Below are 22,379 nucleotides of genomic sequence, written 5' to 3'. Positions count from 1 at the left end.
TAATTTAAAAAACAAACAAACATGGGTGCAGGTACTTATTTATATGGGGATAGATGCATTTTTTATTTCTTTTGCTTTTGCAAGTTCTAATCAAACCTTTGCACACTCATGCAAACACATGCACCACTAAATTATTACGTATCTGGAAGACTGGCTGGTGTAGAATCTCATTTAGTAAACATAATTTATTGTAATGCGTATTACTGTATTGGTATTAGTTACTGTAACTTCAGCGTTACAGTACCCGTGTAATATCAGACACTCTGTTAATCTTTTACATTTATCAGGATAATACAATCATTTACAATTATGGTGACCTCTGATCTCTTGTCCCTTAACACCAGAGAGGTTGATAAAAGGTATCTGGCTATAAACAGCTTAAGAGGCTATTTATCAGTCGCGTATGTGCCAGTCTGTGTAACAGATAATGAGCAAAGAGATGTGATACAGAGTACAGGCTGTTGAGCAATGAGGGTTGAAATGTCGAGGGATCGAAACTGCAAACTCATCATAGATGTTTGTTTGTTTATTTATTTGATTTTAATGTGGTTCATGAACAGTTGTCAATTACTGGTTATTCCAATGAACGCTACAGACTGCTGTCTCAATTGTTTGTTAAAAACGACAAGTAACAGAGCGTCCATTTTACATAAATGTTTAAGGGTCATATCAATATGTAGGATGGGTGGCTATTCAGATTTTCCTTTAGAAAATACCTTTGACACATGAATCATCATCGTGTCTCGTATCAAATTTTAAGTGAAAAGGGGGCTTAAGTTACAAAAAAAAAATGTAATAACCGAAATGGTAAAAGCTAGATACATCAAGCAGGATCTCTGCTGCAGCGATTATTTATCTCATGAAACTTTGTCTTGTAAAAAGGAAATCTGTTGCTCACAACTTTTTACTGGTATTCAATAATGCACGGAAAATATGCTCAAAGCATGAATCATGACTTTCACATCAATCTATGATTCAAAAAAGGATGCCTTAGACTACGTCATGACGCAGTGGAGCAGCTGACACTTGTGTGAAAGTTTTAACACCGTTGGTTTGGACATATATGGTTAGAATTGTTTACCATCAATAAATCTTGCGCTGGAGGAAGCTGACCCTGAAAGCAGAAGTACTGCCGTCTCATCAGAGAAGCTAGTAAATCATGAGCACCAGGAGGAGCTGTGAGGGTTTTCGTGTCTTGTCAGAACATGAAGCGTTGTCTGTGTCCCAACAAAAAGGAATGAGGATGAAATGCTCACTGTTATTCCTGTTTGGTTTAGTTTTTACCATCCTTTCGGCTCTGTCTACATAAAAGTTTAAAAGCCTGTATCAAACCCCATCTCTTTTTTTTTTTTTTTGGAAAGCATATATGATAACTCTCGTTTTTTTTCCATAACAACAACTAATAGTCTACATTTTAACCAAAATGCAAAGTATTTTCTTGATGTTTTATGTAAAAGTTACTGCATCTTTGCCTCTAAAAGTACGTCTCTGCTTTAAGGAGTCCATTTCAGTGCTATGATAGCAAAATATTTTCGATAATATTTCCATGGCAGTCTGTCATCATCTCTATCAAAAGAACCTTGGCAACATTATTAACATACTAGGAATTTATTTCCTTTTTAAGGAAAAACCATGCACAGCAGCTCCTCTGCAGTAATAGAAATGTTGAACCAAAGAAAGCTGTATCAGTACACACTGCTTTGCTTTGTCGGATCAGTTGTAAAAACATAACTTTTGTAGGAACTGCCTTCAGTACAGCAAGCTTATAATTGATGCACATTTACTGGATTGTTATTAAACTGCAAGCGACTGAGAAAACGGTTTTGCACTCCTCTCAGTGTTTCCCCACACATAAACTTTACTTCTCTGAGCCCCACAGGCTTATTAATGACCACCCAAGAATATTTGGCAACCTCTTAGCAGTTCTTTCCTGTGTTTCCATACTGAGCATTGCTGCTGTGGCATAATTCCCCTAATTTTCTAACATAGGCTGTGTAAATGGACGTAGCCACCATGACATCACTCATCGTTAATGAAGTCCTCGTATGAAACCTTTAGATACTTTGCTATTTTGAAAGGAGAGCTTGGTGAACATGAATTGCCCAGCATACCCTCAAACCCCCCTTTCTCACTCCTACAGTGGACTGGATGACATGTTTTATTCAGTGTGACCTGAAACAAGCAGTTGAGCCCATAAACGCATAAGGAAAGTATTATTGAGGTCACAGAGCAAGACAGCTGTGCTCTGCTTGTACCCAGAGGAGTTGCCCCCTGCTGGCCTTTAAAAAGAAGACAGGTTTGAGGGACTTCCATCAGGCCTGGAAGCTTGATCAATCTTTTATATTGTTTGTGTATTTCCATGTTTGAACTCCAACTCCACCTTCTCAGATTGCAGTTGAAGACACGTGCCTGTCCACCCTCCTCAAATATAATCTAAATATTTAGGACACATTGCTTCCGTGACATTTATGAACCCAAAAAGTGCCAAGTAAGATTAAATGACACAGCAAATTACATATTGCTCGTTGCCTTCACTTTATCTAATTGTTTCCATGTGCAACTCACTCTGTCAAATGTTATGACTTCATGGCTTTAAGGCGATACCATATCTGGAGTAGTCGTCCAAGGACCGGTTGTTCAACTTTTGCCACAGTTCAGATCATTATTTTTATGTATTTTAAAGCTTCAGAATAAAACTGTTAAATAGCAACAGTGTGTGAGTTAAGACAGATCGGATGCAGGGTTGGATTTGTGTGCGTGGACGATTATGTTGGAACAACCATGCTTTTGACTAAAGGTCATGTCTGGGGCCGGTGGCCTTCAGGGAAATATTTGCAGACTTGGCGAGGAATCTCGGTGGAGACACAGGACTTACGTCAGTGTTTGTTTATCCACCAGCATATGTGAAGTAAATATTTGAGCTCAGCATTACATAAAAATGTTACGATAGCTGCCATCGCACTTTGAGCAAAGTGGCCGCACTCTGAAAAACATGCACTTGCTGCGTTTTATACCACTGTAAACAACCATGTGTTGCTTATTGTAAATTATCTCTGACATCGGGGAGTGCCACTGTGTCTGTCAGCTCTGTATGCATGGCCTCAGGACATTTTCACACACTTGGCTCTCTCGTGCTTTCTCATTCCGCTGTAGACTATTTGCCAAAGCCTTTTTGTTTAAAGAGTACTGTTGGTTTTGCAGAATGCTTATGGGTTATTTTCTTCCTTACTGCTATTTCACTAAAACCAGAAATGGTCCAAACTAGGGCTGGGCTATATCATACCGTTTACGGTAATACTGGTGTAATGTTGGGCAACGATAGGAAAATGAAATATCGCGATAGAAGATGGGTAAAATGTGCATGCGCAGTGCCTATGTTTACATACACACATGGCGGCGACGCAGAATGAGAAGAGCGAAAGTGGATCGTTAAATGAAACGGATGAACCAGAATTGGTTTGTAAAAATGCTGCAACTTCAGTGGTGTGGAACTGGTTTAGCTTTCATCCGTCAGATACACAACAAAGCACTATTTTTGGTAGAGCATGCTAGCGGGCCGTCGTTATTACCGTGTTTTTTTTGGAAAATACGGCACACTTAAAATCAATCCTTTGATTTTTCTGAAAATCGACAGTGCCCCTTATAATCCCGTGTGCCTTATGTATGAATTCTGGTTGTGTTTACTGACCTCGAAACGATTTTATGTGCACGGCGCTCGAAAATCAGTCAAATGTTCCAGTACGACTTTGCTAATCTACGAACCTGCACCGCTTGATGGATTGTCGGAGCACTGTCGTAGGCAGGAGCCTCGCGGAGTGATACGTACTGTGCTTCAACATAATATTACCGTATTGTGTGTGTGTGTGTGTGTATAACCTCTTTTTAAGTTTTGTGGATATTCTACATGGTTATGTTGAGGATATGTCGGCCAATTTCCACTGGAAAAGCCTTTTGGTTAAACTCTCAGCAAGGAATTTGCATTTGCACTGTTACATTTTTTTATATAACTTTAATGCACTTAAAAAAGCTGCTGGTTTAAGTGAAAATACATTGATGTTTGTTTGTTTGCACTAATAAAGTTGAGGAGTTGTAAAGTATTTTGTCTAGTGTCAATTATATCGTCAGTTATATTGTTATTGTAAATTTTCAAATGTATATCGTGATAAATATTTTTGGGCATATCGCCCTGCTCTAGTCCAAACTAAATTTTTTGAGATGCCACAATAAAGGTCAGTTAATTTTACTTGGACTTCAGGGATAGAGATGGTACCCAGTAGATGCTCATTTTAAGACTGTGCTGATTTTTCGTTAATGCAAAATACTTGTCATGCATCCTATTTCATGTAAAAAAAAAAAAAAAAAAAAAAAAAAGTGCTGTGGAAAAATGTAATCTAAATTAATTAATTTGCATATATAATTCAGGCTTTTTTACTGGCTCCCAATGGGACCCTGTGTTGAAAATATAAGTAAGCAAGATTGGTCAGCATATTGTAAAGGCAAAGAACCTTACTTAGTAGAATTCAGTGCATGTTATTGCTATTTCTGGTCATGTAATTAAAATGTGTAAAAAGTATGGTTTATCTTTGGTGTTCTAGGAAAAAAACACATTTTAAGTTATATTTAATTCCAAAATTTATAAAGGAAAACTAGTTGAAAAAAGATGAGGTTTGAAATAATACAACAATTTAAAGAGTTTGGGAATTTCATTCAAAGTGTCACAGAATCTGGAGAAATCCTGTATGAAAAGGCTAACACACTGACACAACAATGTCTGTAAAAAAGGGCAAAGTTGTGGAATATTTTCACTATGTGATAACACACACTTCAATTGTGATAACCATTGTTGTTGATCTCTGCGCCTAGATGCCACCCCCGCTTGTTTTGCAACTGCCCCACCACCATCCACAACTTGTCTTAACTTGTAAAGCTCAGACCAGCTTCAGTTTTAATTGAAACACTGGTGACAACAATTAAGCATATTTTTGTAAAAAATAAAATAAAATTAAAAAAATCAGTGTTGAGTAATTACAATGTCTAAAGCAGATTATAATTGGGCTTTGATTTGCAACTGTGTCTGGCCAAGCGTTTCACTGCTGTGTCATCACCACTAATGCAAAAATGCAGGACGTGCATCTGCTGCCAAGGAATGCAAGCCCTTTGAGTTCAGTCAGCTGATTAACGTTGCTTTTATCATGTGGATTGTAACAGTAGGAATTCTGAGGCTGTAGCTCTTTGATCGTCACTGCAGCTTGTTTCATGTTTCTCTGTTTAAAACAAAAAATTACATTTCCTGTACGGTACCCCCTCATTGTGTTCCCTGTTGTCATCCTCAGATAAATACAGAAAATGGAGGACTCCAACAGCAACAAGCCATTCATGGTGACATCCTCTCTGAACTTCAAAGTCACCACCCCTTCCTTCTACAACCAGCCAAAGAAGTTTGCTTCTGTGGCCCCCCCACGACCCAAAAGTCAGACACCTCCCTCTGCTCCATCACCAACACCAGTAGGCACAGGTGTTATTGGCCGAGTTGGAGACCTGCCTCCACCGCCCCCTTCACTCTGTTATGGTATTTACGTTTATTTTTGTCTGTATTAAGTTGTATCCACTGAAAAAAGCCCCCATTCCCTATCCCGTCCACTGCTGCTTCTTATGCTAGAGCATGCAGAGCTTCACAGTTGAGTACAGGATGGCTGTGGTGCTGTCTGTCTCTCCAGCACATTACATTACTGTGCTCTTAACGCCTGCCTTTTAAGGGTTCTTCTGAAATATGCAGATAGTCTGGGCGATCTTGCTTTTGTTGGGAAATTTCGTTTTTACTTTTAGAGCTGTGCACAATTACACTTCTATAAATGCAAACAATCAGACAGTTCAAATTAAAGGTTGTAAGGATTTAAATGCAATGTATTTCCTACAAGGTAGGAAATGCATTTGGTTGTGTTAAGATGCCAAAAACGCATTTAAAGCCACTTTCGGCTGCATCTTTATTCACAAGAGGTCACCACACAAGTATCTCCAAATGTTTTATTTATTTATGTCGAATACCCTTCCTGACACACACCCAAAGAGTTTGTCTCCTCCTGCGATTGAACCAAGAGTCTTTTGCTAATCTAAACGTGTTTCTTGTTTTATCAAAAAAACCTCCACAGGGCGCCTTTTAATGCATAAAGTACATAACAGGATACCTACCAGGCATCAGTGCAACAGCCAACCAGCAGATCTCAGTGGCCAAATATTCCAGACAGTTTTGATGCTTTGTTGTCCTGTTTTGTGTTAAATTGAATACTTGGACGTTATTTTTGTGAATGCTTTTAACCAATCATCCCTCCTCGTTTTTGTCAGACTTCCCACCCCCTCCTCCTCCACTGGATGATGATTTGCCAGCCCCTCCCCCTGAATGCTCCACCATTCCCACTGCCTCTGATGCTCCCCCTCCCGCGTTCCCCGCTCCACCTCCAGTGGCAGATGACCTGCCCCTCCCAGCTCCCCCGGAGGAGAGCCGCTGTCCACCCACCTGTCCCTCTCCCCCTCCTCCCCCTCCTCCTCCACCTCTCCCTGCCTCCAGTACCAATGCTTTCAGTTCTTCGGGGACCCCACAGGTGAGTCACAGTGGTGTCTTCATCCTCCTGCACACTGCTTCCTTCCTAACTGCATTTAAATATAATTGGATAATTATTTAGGACATTTTTGTGTGACCATATTGAGTCTGTGGACTGACTGTTGGCAGGAAATGCTGTCTTTTGAGATTTTTCCCACAAATTATATTAGCATTAGTCCGGGGTAAATCACCCACTTTCATTCGTCTAACAGGATTATTGCCAATTTACGTCACTAAAATACTTCTTAGGCATGCAGTGTGTTATGAGGTTTATTGTGGAGATGTGTATTGTAGGCTTTCATTAGTTCCAGTTTGATTGTTGGACTACAAGAGCAACATAAAGATGAATTATTTTTATTATTCTTTTTGGAAGTGCTAAAAAATGGCTGTAAAATAATATAAATATGATTTAAACCTCATGTTTGTATCAGCATTGAGTCTGTGCTAAATGATAATCAGCAAACAGCCAGATAAGTAACTGAAAATAAAATATTCTCTTTCATCTAACCAGAAATATTAACATAGCAAGCTTTTATCATCATTATAATCACCTTTTTAAGCTTGTTTGTCATCGTTCTTTCATTTTTGTGTTTTGTCACATCAGTAATTGTTTAAGCGCTGCATATTGTACCCACTTTGGTCACATTAGTTTTTTTTTAAGTATCCATATTTAATGTTTTTGCTGTGTATTTATAGTCTGTAACAAAGTAACCTCTTCAGCTACATTTCTGCTCCTCGCTCATCCATCCATCCTTTTTGCTTCATCGTGATTCCCCAAATTGTGTATATTAACTTTATTTCTGTGATCTCCATTCTTCCGCCACCAGAGATTCACGGAGAAGCAGACAAGTTTTGATAAACAGCTCAACTCTCTGACTGGCATGTTGTCTGAGATGGAGACCAAGGGACCTTTCCACCCCAAGGTATAATGCACAGGAAAATAAGGACTACAGTTTAAACATTTTGGTTTTCAAAATGCATTTAGTGGATAGCAGTGAATACAAGTGTAAACAACTGCCATGAAACTCCTTGGTCAGGTGCACTGGGACCCTCTGAGCGAGATGTTGACATTAACAAAGTACTAACGGGTGGAAATGGCAATACGTCTTGGTTGTTTACTTGTGTTTAGATCCCTGAAATGGATTTAAAAGGCAAGTGTAAACAGAGGTTGCCTACAGAGCAAACAACCAGATGAGTAGCAAAATGACAAGACTCAGAGGAAGCCAGCTGTAGAAAAACAAACTGACTCCTGTGGAGAAGAGAAAAAGGTAATGCTACATGGGTCAGGAGAAATAGTTTGGGGACATACCAGGTCGGTTTCATTAGTCTCCCTTCGTCTGTTCAGGTGGAAAGAAGTCAATTAGTAGTGAACTGTTCGCACGGTGCACCAGACTGAAAGAGAAAACAAAAAGTGAGATAGCCGGTGATTCACACTGAGAGAAGAGACACTTGCAGAGAGGCAGAGTGATGCACGCAGAAGTGAGTGGAGAGCATGAGAGTGTGATGAAGCCAGAGTGTGCTGCCAGGGACCCAGTGAGAGGGCCATAAATGGAGAGTGTTTTTAATCCAACAGGGAAGTACTGGATCAAGGCAGAATAATGCTGGCTCAAAACCTGCAAAATAAATGTCAGAAAGACGAAGCACTTCTGATAAGCTCAAACTTTGGAGCGCCTCCAGTGTTTACTTTAATCAAAGTATCTCATTCAGTATTATGATAGTGTCTGCTTGTAGCATTTCACCATGCAGGGAATATTAACTTCCCTCAATTCAATTATAGTTCATGGTAAATCAGAAAAACTCCATTCTTACGTGAAATTAGCGTTGTTGTTGTTGTTTTCTTTGCTTTTCCATCATGATAATCTTTTGTTTAATGTTATTTCACCCACAGATACCAAGCCAGTATTCATCAGCACCCAAGGTCTCAGCTCCTCCAACCGCTCCCAAACCAGCCCTTTCCTTCCTCCCACCTCCCGAGATGGGCGATCGCCCTCCTCCTGCGCCCTGGGCAGAAGAACTCAAAGCCAGAACGAACCGACAGGGCAATCACAACGCTGCGCCAAACTCTGCCGCTCAGTCTTTCGCTAAAGCGCCGGCCGTGGCTCCCAAGTCTGGATTCGGAGGAAGAACGACGACATCATCAGCTTCTCTGGCACAAAAAATCAACCTGAACCTGAACCAGACACCCACCGCTGCCAGCAGTGCACCTAAGCCTTCCCCTCCCATAGCTACTTGCTCTTTCCCTCCACCTCCTGCGGCTCCACCTGCACCTCCTGCTCCACCAAATAACATGGCCACTGCACCGGCTGCTAATCACGTAAAGAGTTCTCCCTTTGCCAGTCAGATGAACGCAAACCAAAACACTCCTTCTGCTGTGCCACCTCCTCAACCCAAAACGATGGCATCTCCGCCCTCCTCCTTTAACCAGCCAATGAAAACTACCCCTGCATCGACGGTATGTTCCTGCTTTTTGCTTTGCATGTACTGTGGAAAGTCACAGGAAGTACAGATAATTGATTGTCAGTAGATAGGAATGCTGGACATGCACAGTGTTTGCAAAGGTACAGTTATAAATAACAAAATCCTCTATAAGACGCGTATGAAACTATAACATGCCTTAAAAAAATTATACATCTGCACTTATGGCTTCTTCCTCTTCTGTGGCAGCCCTCACCCCCGGGCCCAGTTCCTAGTGCAGGTGGAGGTGTTCCTCTGAACATGAAAGAAGTGGAGGAGCTGGAGAGGATGACCAAGGACTTCATTAGAAACATGGACGCGAACCCACCTCTCATCACCTCCCCTCCTACAGGTGCAGACACGAAACTTCAAATCAAAAGACACTTTTATTTCACTTGTATTTTGCATCTTTCTGATTTAATTAGAAAATAATTTATTATAATTATCTCCAGAGAGTGCACTGATGTGGCTGAATTTTGAATCTCATTGTTGTTAATTACAGTCATTAAGTAGCTGCTCGTTTGGAAAAACTTGAGTTGGTGGCATGGGAGAGGCGTTAACAAAAGTAATGGTTTAACTTTTTGATTGTTGATAATCTTAGTGAAATGAATGCAGGAAAAAATATTACCAATGAAATATTAATGTCCCAAACTGCAAATATTCAGCAGACATAAGAAATTATTCACCTTTCAGTTTGCTGACTGGTTGCAAAATGCAGATTTTTATGGACATCAAAATATATTCACAGTTTATCCTTTGTGATCTACAATTTAAATGTGGTCAGTTTTTGTCTCTCCAGTGTTACATCTATGACCCTAAAAAATAAGCTGCATCTTTGGGATAACATATTGACTGTGCAGAACAGTTTACACAAACCAAACAAATGCATAAAACTACAAGTTTCCCATCTGTGTTTATTACACTGTTGTACCAGAGCTGAGTAAAGAGACGGAGAATTTGCTTGTTCATAAAGTTGTTTGTGTATCTTTCTCTTTTCTTCAGAGGTTTGTGGAAAATGTGGTGAGGCTCTCTCCCGTACTCAGCCAGCAGTGAGGGCCATGGATAAACTCTTCCACTCCACCTGCTTCTGTTGCATGACCTGTCACCGCCCCCTGCAGGGCATGCAGTTCTACGACAGGGATGGTTCACCACAGTGTGAGGACTGCTACGTGGTGAGGAGATGCAGACATTTATTCATCTTATATTCTTGCTGAATTGAGTATATAAGGTGCACGTTTAACTAGTTTCTCACCTCCATTCTCCTCACATTCATGCTGTTGCTCCTCAGAGCTCCCTGGCTGTGTGTTCTCGATGTGGGGAGAAGATCACAGACCGTGTGTTGAAGGCAGTTGGACAGTGTTTCCATGCCCACTGTTTCCGCTGCAGCACCTGCTCTTGTGTACTTGAGGGGGCACCCTTTATCACTGATGACAACAACAACCCCTACTGTGTCCAGGATTACCACAGGTCACTATGGATTTCCACATAAAAAAATAATATATTTCTGTTAATTCCTTATGAGAAGTGATCATGTGGTGCAGTTCTTCTTGCAAACATTGTCAGAACAAGGATGTGTGGTTAAAACCAACAGTTAATTTTGGATTCCAGTATTTGTACCCATCTAAATGATCAGTGAGATAGTTTATGCTAGAGGAAAGAACACTTTAAAACCTCTTTCTCATTTTGATCAGATCGCTTAAAACTTTGTTTAGAGCTCACTCAAAATGTGTTTGACAAAGCCAACTAAACTTTGCTGCAACTTGTTGCCAGGCCCAGAAGCAACACACTTTATTACATCTCAGTGGAATATCACTGATTGTTTCAGTGTTTCCTCAGCTAGGGGTGTGAATGCATAAGAGTTCAACTGAGGTAATTAACTCAAATCCACCTCCCTTCTCGTAGGCGTTTCTCCCCTATGTGTGTGAGCTGTAATGAACCCATTATTCCAGCCCCGGGCAGCGAGGAGACGGTCAGAGTGGTAGCTCTTGACAAGAACTTCCACCTCAAGTGTTACCGCTGTGAGGTAAGACCTATACATAGTTGTTTTTGTTTGGGGTTTTTTTGTTGTTGTTTTTTTATGTGTGTCACAGGGTGTTTCAGCTTCTGATAATCAATATTTCAATTACTTTGCAGGACTGTGCTCGCCCTCTCTCCATAGAAGCAGATGAAAATGGCTGCTATCCTCTGGATGGCAAGATCCTGTGTATGAAGTGCCACACCCAACGAGCCAAGCAGGCCGCGCACTGATTGGCTAAAGCAGCATCACTCAGTGTAACAATGAACCAAAAGCACAGGATTCACCCAGCTGCAGATTTTTTGCCTTTGCGACAGGGCTTTGTTCAGTATATGTGCGCAGGTGTGTGGGTGAATGTTCAGCGTGAATACGTATGTTTGCATGCAGATAAAGTGTAGTGTTTCCTTCGTCTTTGTTCACTTTATTCAGTGCAGAGGTAATGTACTGCACCGAAATTGGTTTTATTCCACATCTCCTATTCTCCAATCGCCCATCTCGCCTTCTTTGTTACTAGAGCCTTTTTTTTTGTTTTTTGTTTTTTGTACCAACTATATGTTTACGCTAAAAATTACCAGCAGAACTTGCACAAGAACAGTTGGGTCAAAAGAACAGTCTGATAAATATAAAGTTGCCTTTCTCTGTTTCTTGCCTAGATGTTGGTAGTAGCATCATAAACTGGTTCCACTGGCTGTATTCTTTCTCTTTGAGCATTTTAACTATGCTTTTTGTGCCTGAGACCGAGGAGTGTAAGAAACCTCCAAATTGACAGTCATGCAGATGTCACCATCCTCGTTGCCTGAGAGTAGAGTACATCTTTTAGATTTCGGTAGTTGTTACACAGCCAGGCATGATTAATGACGCTTTCCTGCCTAGAAAGTACTTCATATCAGCTAGTCTACTCCTAATAGCATTTTAAAGTCGCGTAGGGCTTTAAGGCAACAGCAAAAAGAAAAATGGTGAATATTGCTTTGATTTTTTTGTGATGTGAATTTAATGCTTTACAGGCATGCATTGAATTAACTCTTGTTGCTCTCGCTACTCGATGATATTGTATAAGGGCAAGATGAGAACAAAAATCAGCTTTTTTTTTTTTTTTTTTTTTTTCTCCTACAAAATAGTTTAGAGCTGATTGAACCATGCTAAGTATTTTTAGATGCATGCTTTGTGGACGGCGAGATTTCGTACAAACAAACGAGCACAGATTTCCTGAGCACAGACTCCATCCTGGGGATCTCACAATCAAAAACCGAGTTACTTTTAACTATCAGCTGTATGGCTGAAAACGGGACCTATCAAGTAATTTCACTGTGCAGGGGCCATTTTATTCAAAGTCATACTGAGAGCATTTTACACATGTGTAAATAAAATTGCCCCTGCACAAGGTCATTGTAAGCAAATAGAAACAAAACACCAGTGTTTGATGTGCATTTATTATTATCTCTTAGCTTATAAGCTTTGTATGATATAAATCATGGTCCTGTTTTTCCTAAGTATTAAGGTTGCATACGCAGCAGTACTACAATAACCTGTCCTGGCAGCAGGGCGATAGAAATGTAGAGGCATTCCAGTTCTAGGTAGCAATGTTTAAAAACACAGACCAAATCTTTCTGTTTAAGATCAATAAAACGGTTACATGGGATTTGATGTTGTAACATTCAAGCGTGGTTTTTGTTTGTTTGTTTGACCTAAGTTTCTGGTCAGTTTCTCCCGTTGCCATGATTACCACTATTCTTGCCATTACTTAACTTTTGTACGTTTAGTCTGTTCGTGTCAGTTATATACTATTTTATTCTTTTCTTGCTGTTCTGTATTTTGCTAATTAAAGCTTACATTTATTTGGTTTCATTTTAACCTGGCGCTGTGCCTTCTCCATTATTCTATCCTATTGTTCCTTCTGAATTGAGCCTGGTTTGCAGCCACAGAAATGAATTCCTCGGTAAGAAAATTGCTGCTTGCGCTTGCAATTGAGCCTGGTGCAGTAAATCACCAGAATGACTAACAAAACATGGCAATAGTGATTCAGCATTGCATGCTATCTGTGGAAGCAGTGGTGGAATTTCCTCTAGTATTATGTCCTGTGTTTCCACCGACTACTCCACCTTTGTGGCCCTGCCTTTGTCATCACCATGTGATATAAACTCTACCATAATGCCTTCATGGCTGCGTTCATCAGGCATTGCATTGTGTTACATCCTATTGTATTACATGTGGATGCCTTGTCCTTTCATATAACTTTTTATACGTTTGATATGTGTGAATGTCTTACATTATTCTAGTCCTATCCATCCTTTTTGGCTGTATCAAAAAATAAAGAGAAATGTTAAATCCATGTCCCAGTCTTTCAATTTCAGTTATGTGCTAATATAATGTATACACCCACATCGCTGGGTACACTGCACCCAACTGATACCCGTGAAGCATGTTTTCTCTCAGACCCTCAATGTGGTTCACTGCTAGAGTTTGACTGCTCTATCAGTTGTAAACAGCCATATGTTGCGCTGATAATGACGACAGCAGACCTGTGTGCGTATGCATTTAAGCGTTCTTTCCAGGAAGAACTATTCACCCCGTTCCAATCCGATGCAGCAACGAATAAGCATAAGCAAGGTACTAGACTCAACTTACCACTACCTGCCTTGTTCTAAAGCTTTTACCACTACACACAGGAGTTATTCATGGTGTCACTGTAGTTCACAAATCCCAAAACATCCTGTCTGCTTAGAAGAACCACAGCATTTGCTTGATGAGAAGAGTGAGTCGCAGCCTGCAGAGTGGTTTTTATCAGTGTCAGATGAGGAGAGAAGTGACTGATGAAAAGAGATAGCTGAGATGACAGCTATTTGACGGGGGGGGACAGGAGGCGGTAGACATGTAAAAGAGGATGTAACACGCTGGGAAAACACAAGTCAAGAATGAGTGAAACAGAGCTTGAGGTAAGATCTCAATAACAAAGTTGGTTATGTTGTTACCAAGCTGTTTTAGGCTAATGTGTATGTTGTAACTGCTGGAAACAAGGCCGAGTCACTGTGCCTAAGAAATATAATATTTAAAGAATGTGACTTTGAAAGGGTGAAGTCTGCAGTCTCTGCAAATTAGACTTAAACTGCTCTGTGCAAAAGATTGTGCTTAAATAAATTACATGAAACTCATTAAGTTGACATACATGCCCACCTAATGAATTTCATGTCATGTGTAGCTCTTGATCACGCATTGTTACTGTTAAAAGTAGTTTTTACGTAGAAAAATAAAAATCACTTCAGCTGCGCTATTGAATGTCTACGGGTATAAGCAAGTATTTTTAAAGTTATTTTAAAACCACTTAAAATTTAGCACACATTAGCGAAAATGAGTCACTCTTCCTTGTTTTATATTTTGTTTCCAAGGGCAAAAACTTCCTTTTAATTATTTATAGTGGTCTTGAGCAATAGTTCTCCAGGCTTTCTGAAGGTCTGTCTTTGGCCATTGGCTGCTCTTTTTTTTTTTTTTTACTTATTTTCATTCCAGTCCTTGTACCTGTCATTTTCAGAGCAATGCTTCTTTTTCTTTTATTTAAGTCACTTAAGATTGGCCGAGAAATCACTCAAGCATAAAAGAGGCAACCTAGCAAATAGCCCATTTCCTTAATAGCCTGCTGAAAAAAACAACAAAGTATGTTCCCATTTCTATAGTTAAAGCCACAACAAATGTCAGAGAATTCACAGGGATAAAGCAGTAATTTTTCTATTAACAAGATGATTGCAGGAGGGCTATTAGACAAAGACTTGATATATATTGGCATGGTGTCCAGGGTATCCTAAAAGACTTTCTAAAACTGGACAAGCAGGTTACAAAAGATCTGACACAGCACCTGAGAGATACATCTGTCTATTTAGCTGCATCCAGAACCTGGGAGGGTTCAGCCTTCCCCTCTACTGCAACTGCTCACTCATTATCCCCACCAGATCCTGCAACAACTCGAGTCTGACCGACAGCGACTGCATATGTCATACTCTAACATCGAGCACCGAGTAAAACCAGTGTGGATGAAACATCGAAAATGGCTACTTTTCCTCTTAAGCTGCATCTTACTTGCTGGCATGGTGGGACTAATCAACCATCTGGCTCACCATTTCCACACTGGTAGGAGTTCAGAAAAACACACCAATATGAGACAATGAATTCACAATTCTGCCATTTTGTCTGACTTTTGTCTCACTCTTTCCTGCAGTTACTCCGTGTCTCTCTCCTGCCTGTCAGTGGGCTTCAGCCCGTCTCTCCACATCTGCTGATCCCTTCACGCAACCCTGTGATTACTTTCTGTTCACATGTGGATCAGACAGACTTTTGCTGGACAGTGAAAGGCGACAAAGAAGTCATGGTTTTACTTTACATGCAGAAAACCAAAGAAAGTCTGTGCAGTCAAAGCAGGAAGACGGACTAAGAGAGAATAAAACACTGAGCAGAAAAGCTGTGTTGCTGCAGTATCTCAAGAAGATTTTAGGTATGAGTCTGTATTCAGTGGGAATTTTTTTTAAATGTCCTCTCTTGTGTGTGACTCCTCATTTCATGCTACCTTAACAAATGATCTAAATAGTTTCCTTTTTTTCCGGATCTGTATGTCAGAAACAGACAGCGGGATGAATAGTTCAGCAGTGCAGAAGACTAAAGGATTCTACAATTCCTGTCTGGATACAAAATCTATAGAAACTGCTGGCGCAGACCCCTTCCTCTCACTCATAAAGAAAGTATGATACTCATATTCCAAACATAGCAAGCTCTTCAAATCACACTTAAGCTTACATTGGTTATCATATGTGCTCATAAGACTTAATTACTTAAATTACCATTATGAACAGTATCCCATTAAATTTTAAAAAACAAACAGAAACCATCACCAGTTTTTTAATGATGCCTGTTGGCCTACAGGAGGTGCTGTAACTACATGAATCACTGTCATAACCTTAGTTGAGGTCAAAAAGAAAAACAAACAGTTTAGCCGAATTGTCTCCTTTGTAGTTCTACAAGATCTAAAATGATTAGTCAATTTGTAATTTGACCAAATTTTGCAAAGTCCACCTTCTAAAATGACAGAGATTGCTTGTTTAACACTCAATATCTGCTGCCCAGAAGAATCAATCAGTTTAAAAACATCCCCTTTGGGTTCAGGAGACTCCAAACTGTTTGGTTACATTTTTTCCCCCAATTTCATCTACTAATATTGTTTCACTGTATCTTCTCCGTACACAGCTGGGAGGCTGGGCCGTATCGGGGCAGTGGAATCAGACTGATTTCAACACCACCTTGGGATTGCTAATGAGAGACTACAATACCTTTCCATTCTTCAACATCTATGTGGGCAAAGACCCTTATGAAGCAGCACGTGGGATTAACAAAAAATACATACAGGCTAGTATGAATTAAGATGATTTAGGTTTTGCTGCTCTGAGAGCTGCCAGAGCAATGTAAGCTTTGTGTTTTTGCTTTAAATCAAGTCTCCTCTTTGCCAACAGATTGATCAACCTGATTTGTTGATCCCAATTGAATGGAACAGCAAGACAGAGAAGTCTAGAGCTAAAACTGAGGTTGAGTATCCTTGTTGATTCAGGAAATGTCTTTAAATGAATACAAAAACATTTATCCATCCAACTAAGGCCTTTCCTTTTGTCCTGTCTCTTTTATCTAGACTCTACGTCCTTTCTTGGCCTCGTGTCAGCAATACCTCAACCTGCTGGGTGCCCCGAAGAGCAGCAGCTTGATCCATGTGGGCTCTTTCGTCTCTCTGTCCTCTCAGCTTGCTGTGGCATCTTCACCCCTGGACTCTCGCCTGTCCAAAGGACAGCGCTACCAGCACATGACCATCAAAGAGCTACAGGTAAAGGATTTATGTTTCTTTGTGCTGTGCTGCTCTTCTGATAGAAGCAATGTCGGTGCATACTGCAGAGACAGAAGTTTTACCTAAATCAATTACAGATGATACCATTATACTGTACGTACTATTAGTTAGTAAAACGTACCTACAAATTAACTAGAAAAACAATGACAACTATATTTTAGCAAAAATGCAAATACATAAATAGGACTGTACAGAAAGGATGCTATAGTGCATGTGTTTAGTGATATTTGGTCCACATTAACTTGAGTCAAGTTTTTGTATGTTCTAAACACCTTAATACCCTGCAGAGGTCACCAGTCCATCACTTAGCGAGCACATAGAGGCAGAGAATCATCATGCTCACACTTAAACTGAAATTAAACAATAAATACATTTAATTTAAAAAAGAACAACAACACTTTGAGTACCTGTTGTCTGGATACATATGATAACAGTATTTTTTATATGGAAATGTCCCTACAGAGACAAGCCCCTGCTATTGATTGGTTGGGCTGCCTCCAGGCTGCTTTCCATCCCCTGCCCCTCAGCGCAGATGACGATGTCCTTCTGCATAACTTACCCTACATCGTGCAGATGTCCAACACCATCATCAAATGGCAGAACAAGCCTGAACTGAGCAACAGGTACTGTAAAGTGACATAAAAATGACAAGCACATCCTTTCTCTTTTTTATGCTTATCTTTGTTGCTGGGTCATTTGTTTCCACTCAGCGCTCCCCTTCATACTTTTATGGTCCTCAATCTGCTGCACACCCTGATGCCTGCCATGGACTCCAGATTTTTTGAAACAGCAAAGAACTTTTCTATGGCTTTGGGTAACAGTGAAGAGGTTAGCCGAATATGCTACAGAGGAAAGAAAAACTGGATCTGTGAATTGATTGGTTACTGTAATATCTTTATATTTTGGCTTTCCACCAGGAAGCTCCTCGCTGGAAACACTGTGTGCTGGAAACTGAGAGAGGATTTGATTCAGTTCTCACACATCTTCTCAGTAAAGTGACAGCACAGAAGGAGGTGAGGAGACATCTTGAGACCTAATGAATTCAATAGAGAGAAAAGGTTCTGTCTGATAATCTGTCATTTAACTCTCCAATAGGCAGAGAAGATTATTCAAAGTGTTTTTCACTCCTTCAAGTCCAAACTAAATGAGTTTGAGTGGACAGATCAGACATCTCGTCAGCTTGTCATGGAAAAGGTAACGAGTGAAGAATTTGTTTTCTTTTTTTAATTTCTTCAGAAACGAACGATTTTTAAGTTTGATATTTGTTAAACGATTCTGCAGGTTGATTCTGCAATTCCAAAACTATGGACTACAAAGGAGCCCTCTAGTGAAGCCAAGCTTGACCTGCTTTTTTCGGAGGTACATCAAAAACCTCTTGGTTTAATGTCTTGATGGCATTTATCTATGTGGGACTTAAACTATATCTCACTCAGTGCTGTCAGAGAGAACTCTTTAGGATCCCAATGTCCATCTAAGTTTTAATTTGATCTGTTTGGATCTCACTTCAGGTGAAAATTCGCCACTTAATTCAGTAGCCTGTATGAGAGTCGAGCCAGCCTCCCTAGTTCTATTAGTTTTTAGTTTTATTATACCACAGAGTGACAGGTGGTGTGGAAAGGGCCCTCCACTGGAAAATAATGAGCTTACGCCCCAACATCAATGCAGTCTGCACCTGTTCGGCAACATTAGGTGGAAGATTTTTGAAGGGTGATGGATTCCCTAGATTTAATAGTGTTGGCAAAAAGGGATTAAACAAATTTGTGAATCTCTGTCCAAAAATTTGGTGATTTAGGACAGCTGCAAATCATGTGGGTCAATGTGCCCACCCCAGTCGGACATTTCCAGCATTCGGGGGTCTGTATGAGGTTCGCCCTGCATAATCTGTTGGTGACCACTAAATTCGGTGTAGTAGTTTGAACTAAGTTAGTCTTGTTCTAAGTTCCCTGGACATCTTTTTAATACTCTGTAGATTCCTGATCAGTAAGCGCTACACTAAGGTCAGTTTCCCAGGCTCGTTGCAGGGTGGTGAGCCCTTTATCCATGTGTTTTACAAGCACTGAATAATATTTAGGGACCTCACAATTTCCCTCAAAGACTTTCCCAACATAGGTGAGATAGCCTATAGTTAAAGCAGGTGTGGAGGGAGATCCAAAGATCATGAGGAGTAGATGTAGACTTAGAATAGCTGCAAATATTTCAAAAACTGTCTCTGTGGCAGCTGAAACTGTGTCCCCCGTCACATAGATCTCCAAGAACAAGAATTCCTCTCTGAACCCAAGTCTCCAAAGAAATGGAGCCTTTTTAATGCTAAATTTGGGGTTAAGCCTTATAGAGGCCTCAGTGTGGAGGTGCATTTTCTTTGTTTTCTTTGTATTATTGTAAGGTATTTACCTTACAATATAAAGCGCCTTGAGGCAACTGTTGTTGTGATTTGCTGCTATATAAATAAAACTAAATTTAATTGAATGTTTATTTATCATATAGAAAATCTGTTAATGCCGCAATAATGACATTAAACTAATGGTAAAACTGTTACCACGAATCTCAACTTTTAAATACTATGTTGACATCACTGGTTTTGGAAAATAAGGATTAAAAAGTGTAGAAATAAAGCCAAACCACTGACCTTCAAATATCTATAATTTCAGATGATAGTCAGCAACCAAAACTTCTTCTCCAACTATGTCCAGCTTCTATCCCTGCCGCAGAAGAAACGCATTGAAGTCCTGATCACCGAGCCTGAGGATATTGATATGTAAGTGTCAGCTTAAAGCTGATAGCTGCCAATAATCTGGAGTGTGCATTAATCTTTTCACTTTTCTTTTAGACTGTCTGTCACACCATTTCTCTTTGGTAAAAAGCTCCTCTTTCCCTTGGGAATGTTTGTACCTCCACTTTTCCATCCAACCTATCCTAGGTAACACATACACTCACTCAATAACTATTAAATGCCTTCCATTGTATTTTTCAAATAATTCCAGCATTGGACTTCTTCTGTAAACAGAGCCATTAATTATGGTGCAGCTGGTTTCCTTGTTGCTAAAGATATCCTCCACCTGCTTCTGCCTGACAGTAAGAGAGATTCACTTTCCTCTTCTTCATTTACTACACAAAAAATACATTTTGCTTTTGTTAGTAATATTATGTATATTTATCTCTGCAGTTTCGTCTCAAAGTAAGACCGTGAATGCTGTGGGTGAATGTGTGTGGACTCACTACCTCACAGTGTCAGAAAAGGCAGGCAGAGGTGGAGGGTTTCCGCTGTCAGCAGCACAGCAACAGGAGGTGTGGGTGCAGTATACTGCACTGCAGGTAGCGCTGCAGGTGAGGATCCATTGTCAGGCTTTAGTGTCTGTTTTTAAGGATGAGATCAAGTTTACATGTCTTCGTGTTATCTGCCTTTTTTTTCTTAGGCTTATCATCAGAATCTAATGCAACAGCCTAATGACACGTCTCTCTCAGGAATCTCATATACTCGCTTGTTCTTTAGATCCTTTTCTCAGGTGATGTACTTTCATTACTGTCTTTTCTTTTTCTGCTTTCCTCCCAGCTACACTCGAGTGTAATTCCCTGTAATGTGATTTATTTGCAGATTAACTGTGAAGCTGATCCATACCGTGACTCCATGCCTTTTAAACCCTCCTTCTTGATCACAGTCATTTGTGCCAAATATAACCTGTGTCCTACAAGCCCGCAGTGCTCCATTCAAACCAAGCAGAATTCATTACAAGCATGCTGACCAGTCTCCTCTGATTTGACATAAAAGGTGTACCTACCATAAGTAGGCTACAACCCAAAGCACATTTATGTATTTGCTTTTATTGTAATTGTTAGGTTGTGTCTGCATGTTGTATAATTGCGCAAGCGGTTTAGTTTTGTTTGTTTTCATTTTTTGAAAACTGTTGAAACCTTGTTTCCAGCTTTGCTTTCAGTGATGAAAGTTGCCAGAAAAGGGACATTGGATTGAACAACAAAGTTCTCCTACTTAAAGATGATTTTGTTCATTTAACTTTAACCATCTTGAGTGGAAAAAGTAAAAGTTAAATTCAAAAATGGCCTCTTATTTTAAAATAAAATCATCCGAGATGAGTGGGAAAATGTATCTTTGCTCAAACTTCATATAAATAACATAAACGTGAAAAAAAAATCCATGAATTCTGAAAAATATCCCCACCTGACCCGCAGCGTATCTTCTGATTTCTGTACACTAACTTTAAAATGTAAAACAGTTCTGCAAATTGAAGTACATAATTGTATACATAAGGAATCAAAGCTAGAAGATGAACCTATCAAAATGTAGTTAGTAGAAGCCATATGCACCCATCTGTCCCACATGGTAATATGACCTGAGAAAGATGACCCAAAATTTCCTCTAGTTATTATTAGAAAACACATAAAACATCAGGATAGCAATGCTTGTTTCTCTTCAGGGGTGTCAAACATAAGGCCTGGGGGCCAGAATCAGCCCAACAAAGACTCTAATCCAGCCCATTAAATGGCTTTGGAAAATGTGAGATTTTTAACTGTATTTTAGAGCTTTTCTTCTCCCATGGCAATTCACACTACACCAAAATGATTACGTTATAAATTTATGTATTTTACACCTTTATTTCTTATCATTTAGGCCCAAAGAATCATCTACAGAGATTTCTTTCATTTACTACAGCAGCATTTCTTTATTATGTAAGTGAGGTGTACTTTTAAAATTGCACTTTTTTCTTTTTCTTATATAAAATCATTTGACATCCCTGCTCTACATCACAGACATTAAACTAGTGCAATTTCACTTTTTAAACTAGGATTTATCCCATGATGTTGATGCTCAAAGTTGCTTACACACAAACACACACACACACACACACACACACACACACACACACACACACACACACACACGCACACACAAAATATATTGAACAAAAGTTAGACTTTGGCTTCAGAATGTTACAATTGGAAGTGGGTTTAAAATTCATTTGGCTTCATTTAGGTGAGCAAACATGTGTTTTTGAGCCCTGAAATGCAGTGACTAAAAATATCTGGTTCATAGTAACAATGTTGCTGATAATCAGTGTTTGTGTTTATTGTACTTTTCCATCCAACTGCTTATCCAAGGATAGGATGGTGGGGGTGCTGGAGGCAATTCCAACTCTTATGAGATGAGAGGCAGCATATACCCTTCACAGTCTTCCAGTCCATCATAGGGCTAATATAGTTACACTCAATTCAGAATGACTAGTTAAACTGACAGGGATGTCTTTGCACTGTGGGGGGAAGCTGAGGCACCAACATTTCTGTTCCTATCATTTATTTGTCTTTATCGCCTATAGGTACATGTCATGTAATGTCTATTTTCATCAAATGCATGCACTCAAAATAAAGTAGTCAAAAAAACCTACTTATTGATACTTGAGTGGACCCATCAATTATTTTGAATAACTTCC

The 22,379-nt window shown here is 39.8% G+C and overlaps 2 protein-coding genes and 1 long non-coding RNA gene across 5 annotated transcripts in view; 2 read left to right on the top strand and 1 right to left on the bottom strand.

Annotated features, from left to right (window-relative positions):
• The window catches only part of zyx (zyxin), a 19,065-nt gene extending 5,670 nt beyond the window's left edge, over positions 1 to 13,395 (top strand). For both annotated transcript variants that reach the window (XM_086311462.1, XM_086311461.1), the window contains exons 2-10: positions 5,334 to 5,569; positions 6,343 to 6,599; positions 7,426 to 7,521; positions 8,487 to 9,050; positions 9,263 to 9,404; positions 10,055 to 10,224; positions 10,341 to 10,519; positions 10,955 to 11,075; positions 11,186 to 13,395. In XM_086311462.1, coding sequence (XP_086167588.1) covers positions 5,347 to 5,569; positions 6,343 to 6,599; positions 7,426 to 7,521; positions 8,487 to 9,050; positions 9,263 to 9,404; positions 10,055 to 10,224; positions 10,341 to 10,519; positions 10,955 to 11,075; positions 11,186 to 11,299 — 1,866 coding nt within the window. In that variant the 5' untranslated portion in view covers positions 5,334 to 5,346 and the 3' untranslated portion in view covers positions 11,300 to 13,395. The remainder of the gene's footprint in view (positions 1 to 5,333; positions 5,570 to 6,342; positions 6,600 to 7,425; positions 7,522 to 8,486; positions 9,051 to 9,262; positions 9,405 to 10,054; positions 10,225 to 10,340; positions 10,520 to 10,954; positions 11,076 to 11,185) is intronic.
• On the bottom strand, positions 9,721 to 22,379 carry LOC147319122 (uncharacterized). Its single transcript, XR_015131522.1, has 6 exons — positions 22,335 to 22,379; positions 20,158 to 20,290; positions 19,565 to 19,677; positions 16,765 to 16,979; positions 10,305 to 10,523; positions 9,721 to 10,217 (listed from the first exon to the last, which is right to left on the bottom strand). It is a non-coding gene; the product is annotated as an uncharacterized LOC147319122 (long non-coding RNA).
• kel (Kell metallo-endopeptidase (Kell blood group)) lies at positions 13,668 to 22,333 on the top strand. 2 transcript variants are annotated; one of them, XM_086311460.1, is made up of 18 exons: positions 13,668 to 13,999; positions 15,008 to 15,185; positions 15,274 to 15,546; positions 15,675 to 15,790; positions 16,293 to 16,451; positions 16,556 to 16,627; positions 16,729 to 16,917; positions 17,401 to 17,561; positions 17,649 to 17,766; positions 17,856 to 17,951; positions 18,034 to 18,132; positions 18,220 to 18,297; positions 19,587 to 19,693; positions 19,766 to 19,855; positions 19,943 to 20,010; positions 20,102 to 20,262; positions 20,352 to 20,441; positions 20,531 to 22,333. In XM_086311460.1, the coding sequence occupies exons 1-18, from the start codon at positions 13,979 to 13,981 to the stop codon at positions 20,675 to 20,677; spliced, it is 2,223 nt and encodes a 740-aa protein (XP_086167586.1). In that variant the 5' UTR covers positions 13,668 to 13,978; the 3' UTR covers positions 20,678 to 22,333. The 2 variants fall into 2 exon arrangements, with proteins under 2 accessions (XP_086167586.1, XP_086167585.1); XM_086311459.1 differs by having other exon boundaries at positions 13,669 to 13,999; positions 15,669 to 15,790.

The sequence above is a fragment of the Aulonocara sp. 'chitande type north' Nkhata Bay genome, linkage group LG11, assembly GCF_057382095.1.
Source record: "Aulonocara sp. 'chitande type north' Nkhata Bay isolate Kocher_YH1m ecotype deep benthic linkage group LG11, A_spYH_male_GT1.1, whole genome shotgun sequence".
Classification (NCBI taxonomy): Eukaryota; Metazoa; Chordata; class Actinopteri; order Cichliformes; family Cichlidae; genus Aulonocara; species Aulonocara sp. 'chitande type north' Nkhata Bay.
This window is presented reverse-complemented; position numbering and strand designations above follow the sequence as displayed.

Coding starts and splice junctions, on each gene's coding strand:
- kel (XM_086311459.1), top strand. CDS start 13,979: ATGAGTGAAACAGAGCTTGAG. Junction 18,133..18,219: donor GTCAGCTTGTCATGGAAAAG/GTAACGAGTGAA, acceptor ACGATTCTGCAG/GTTGATTCTGCAATTCCAAA. Junction 19,694..19,765: donor GAGCCTGAGGATATTGATAT/GTAAGTGTCAGC, acceptor CTTTTCTTTTAG/ACTGTCTGTCACACCATTTC.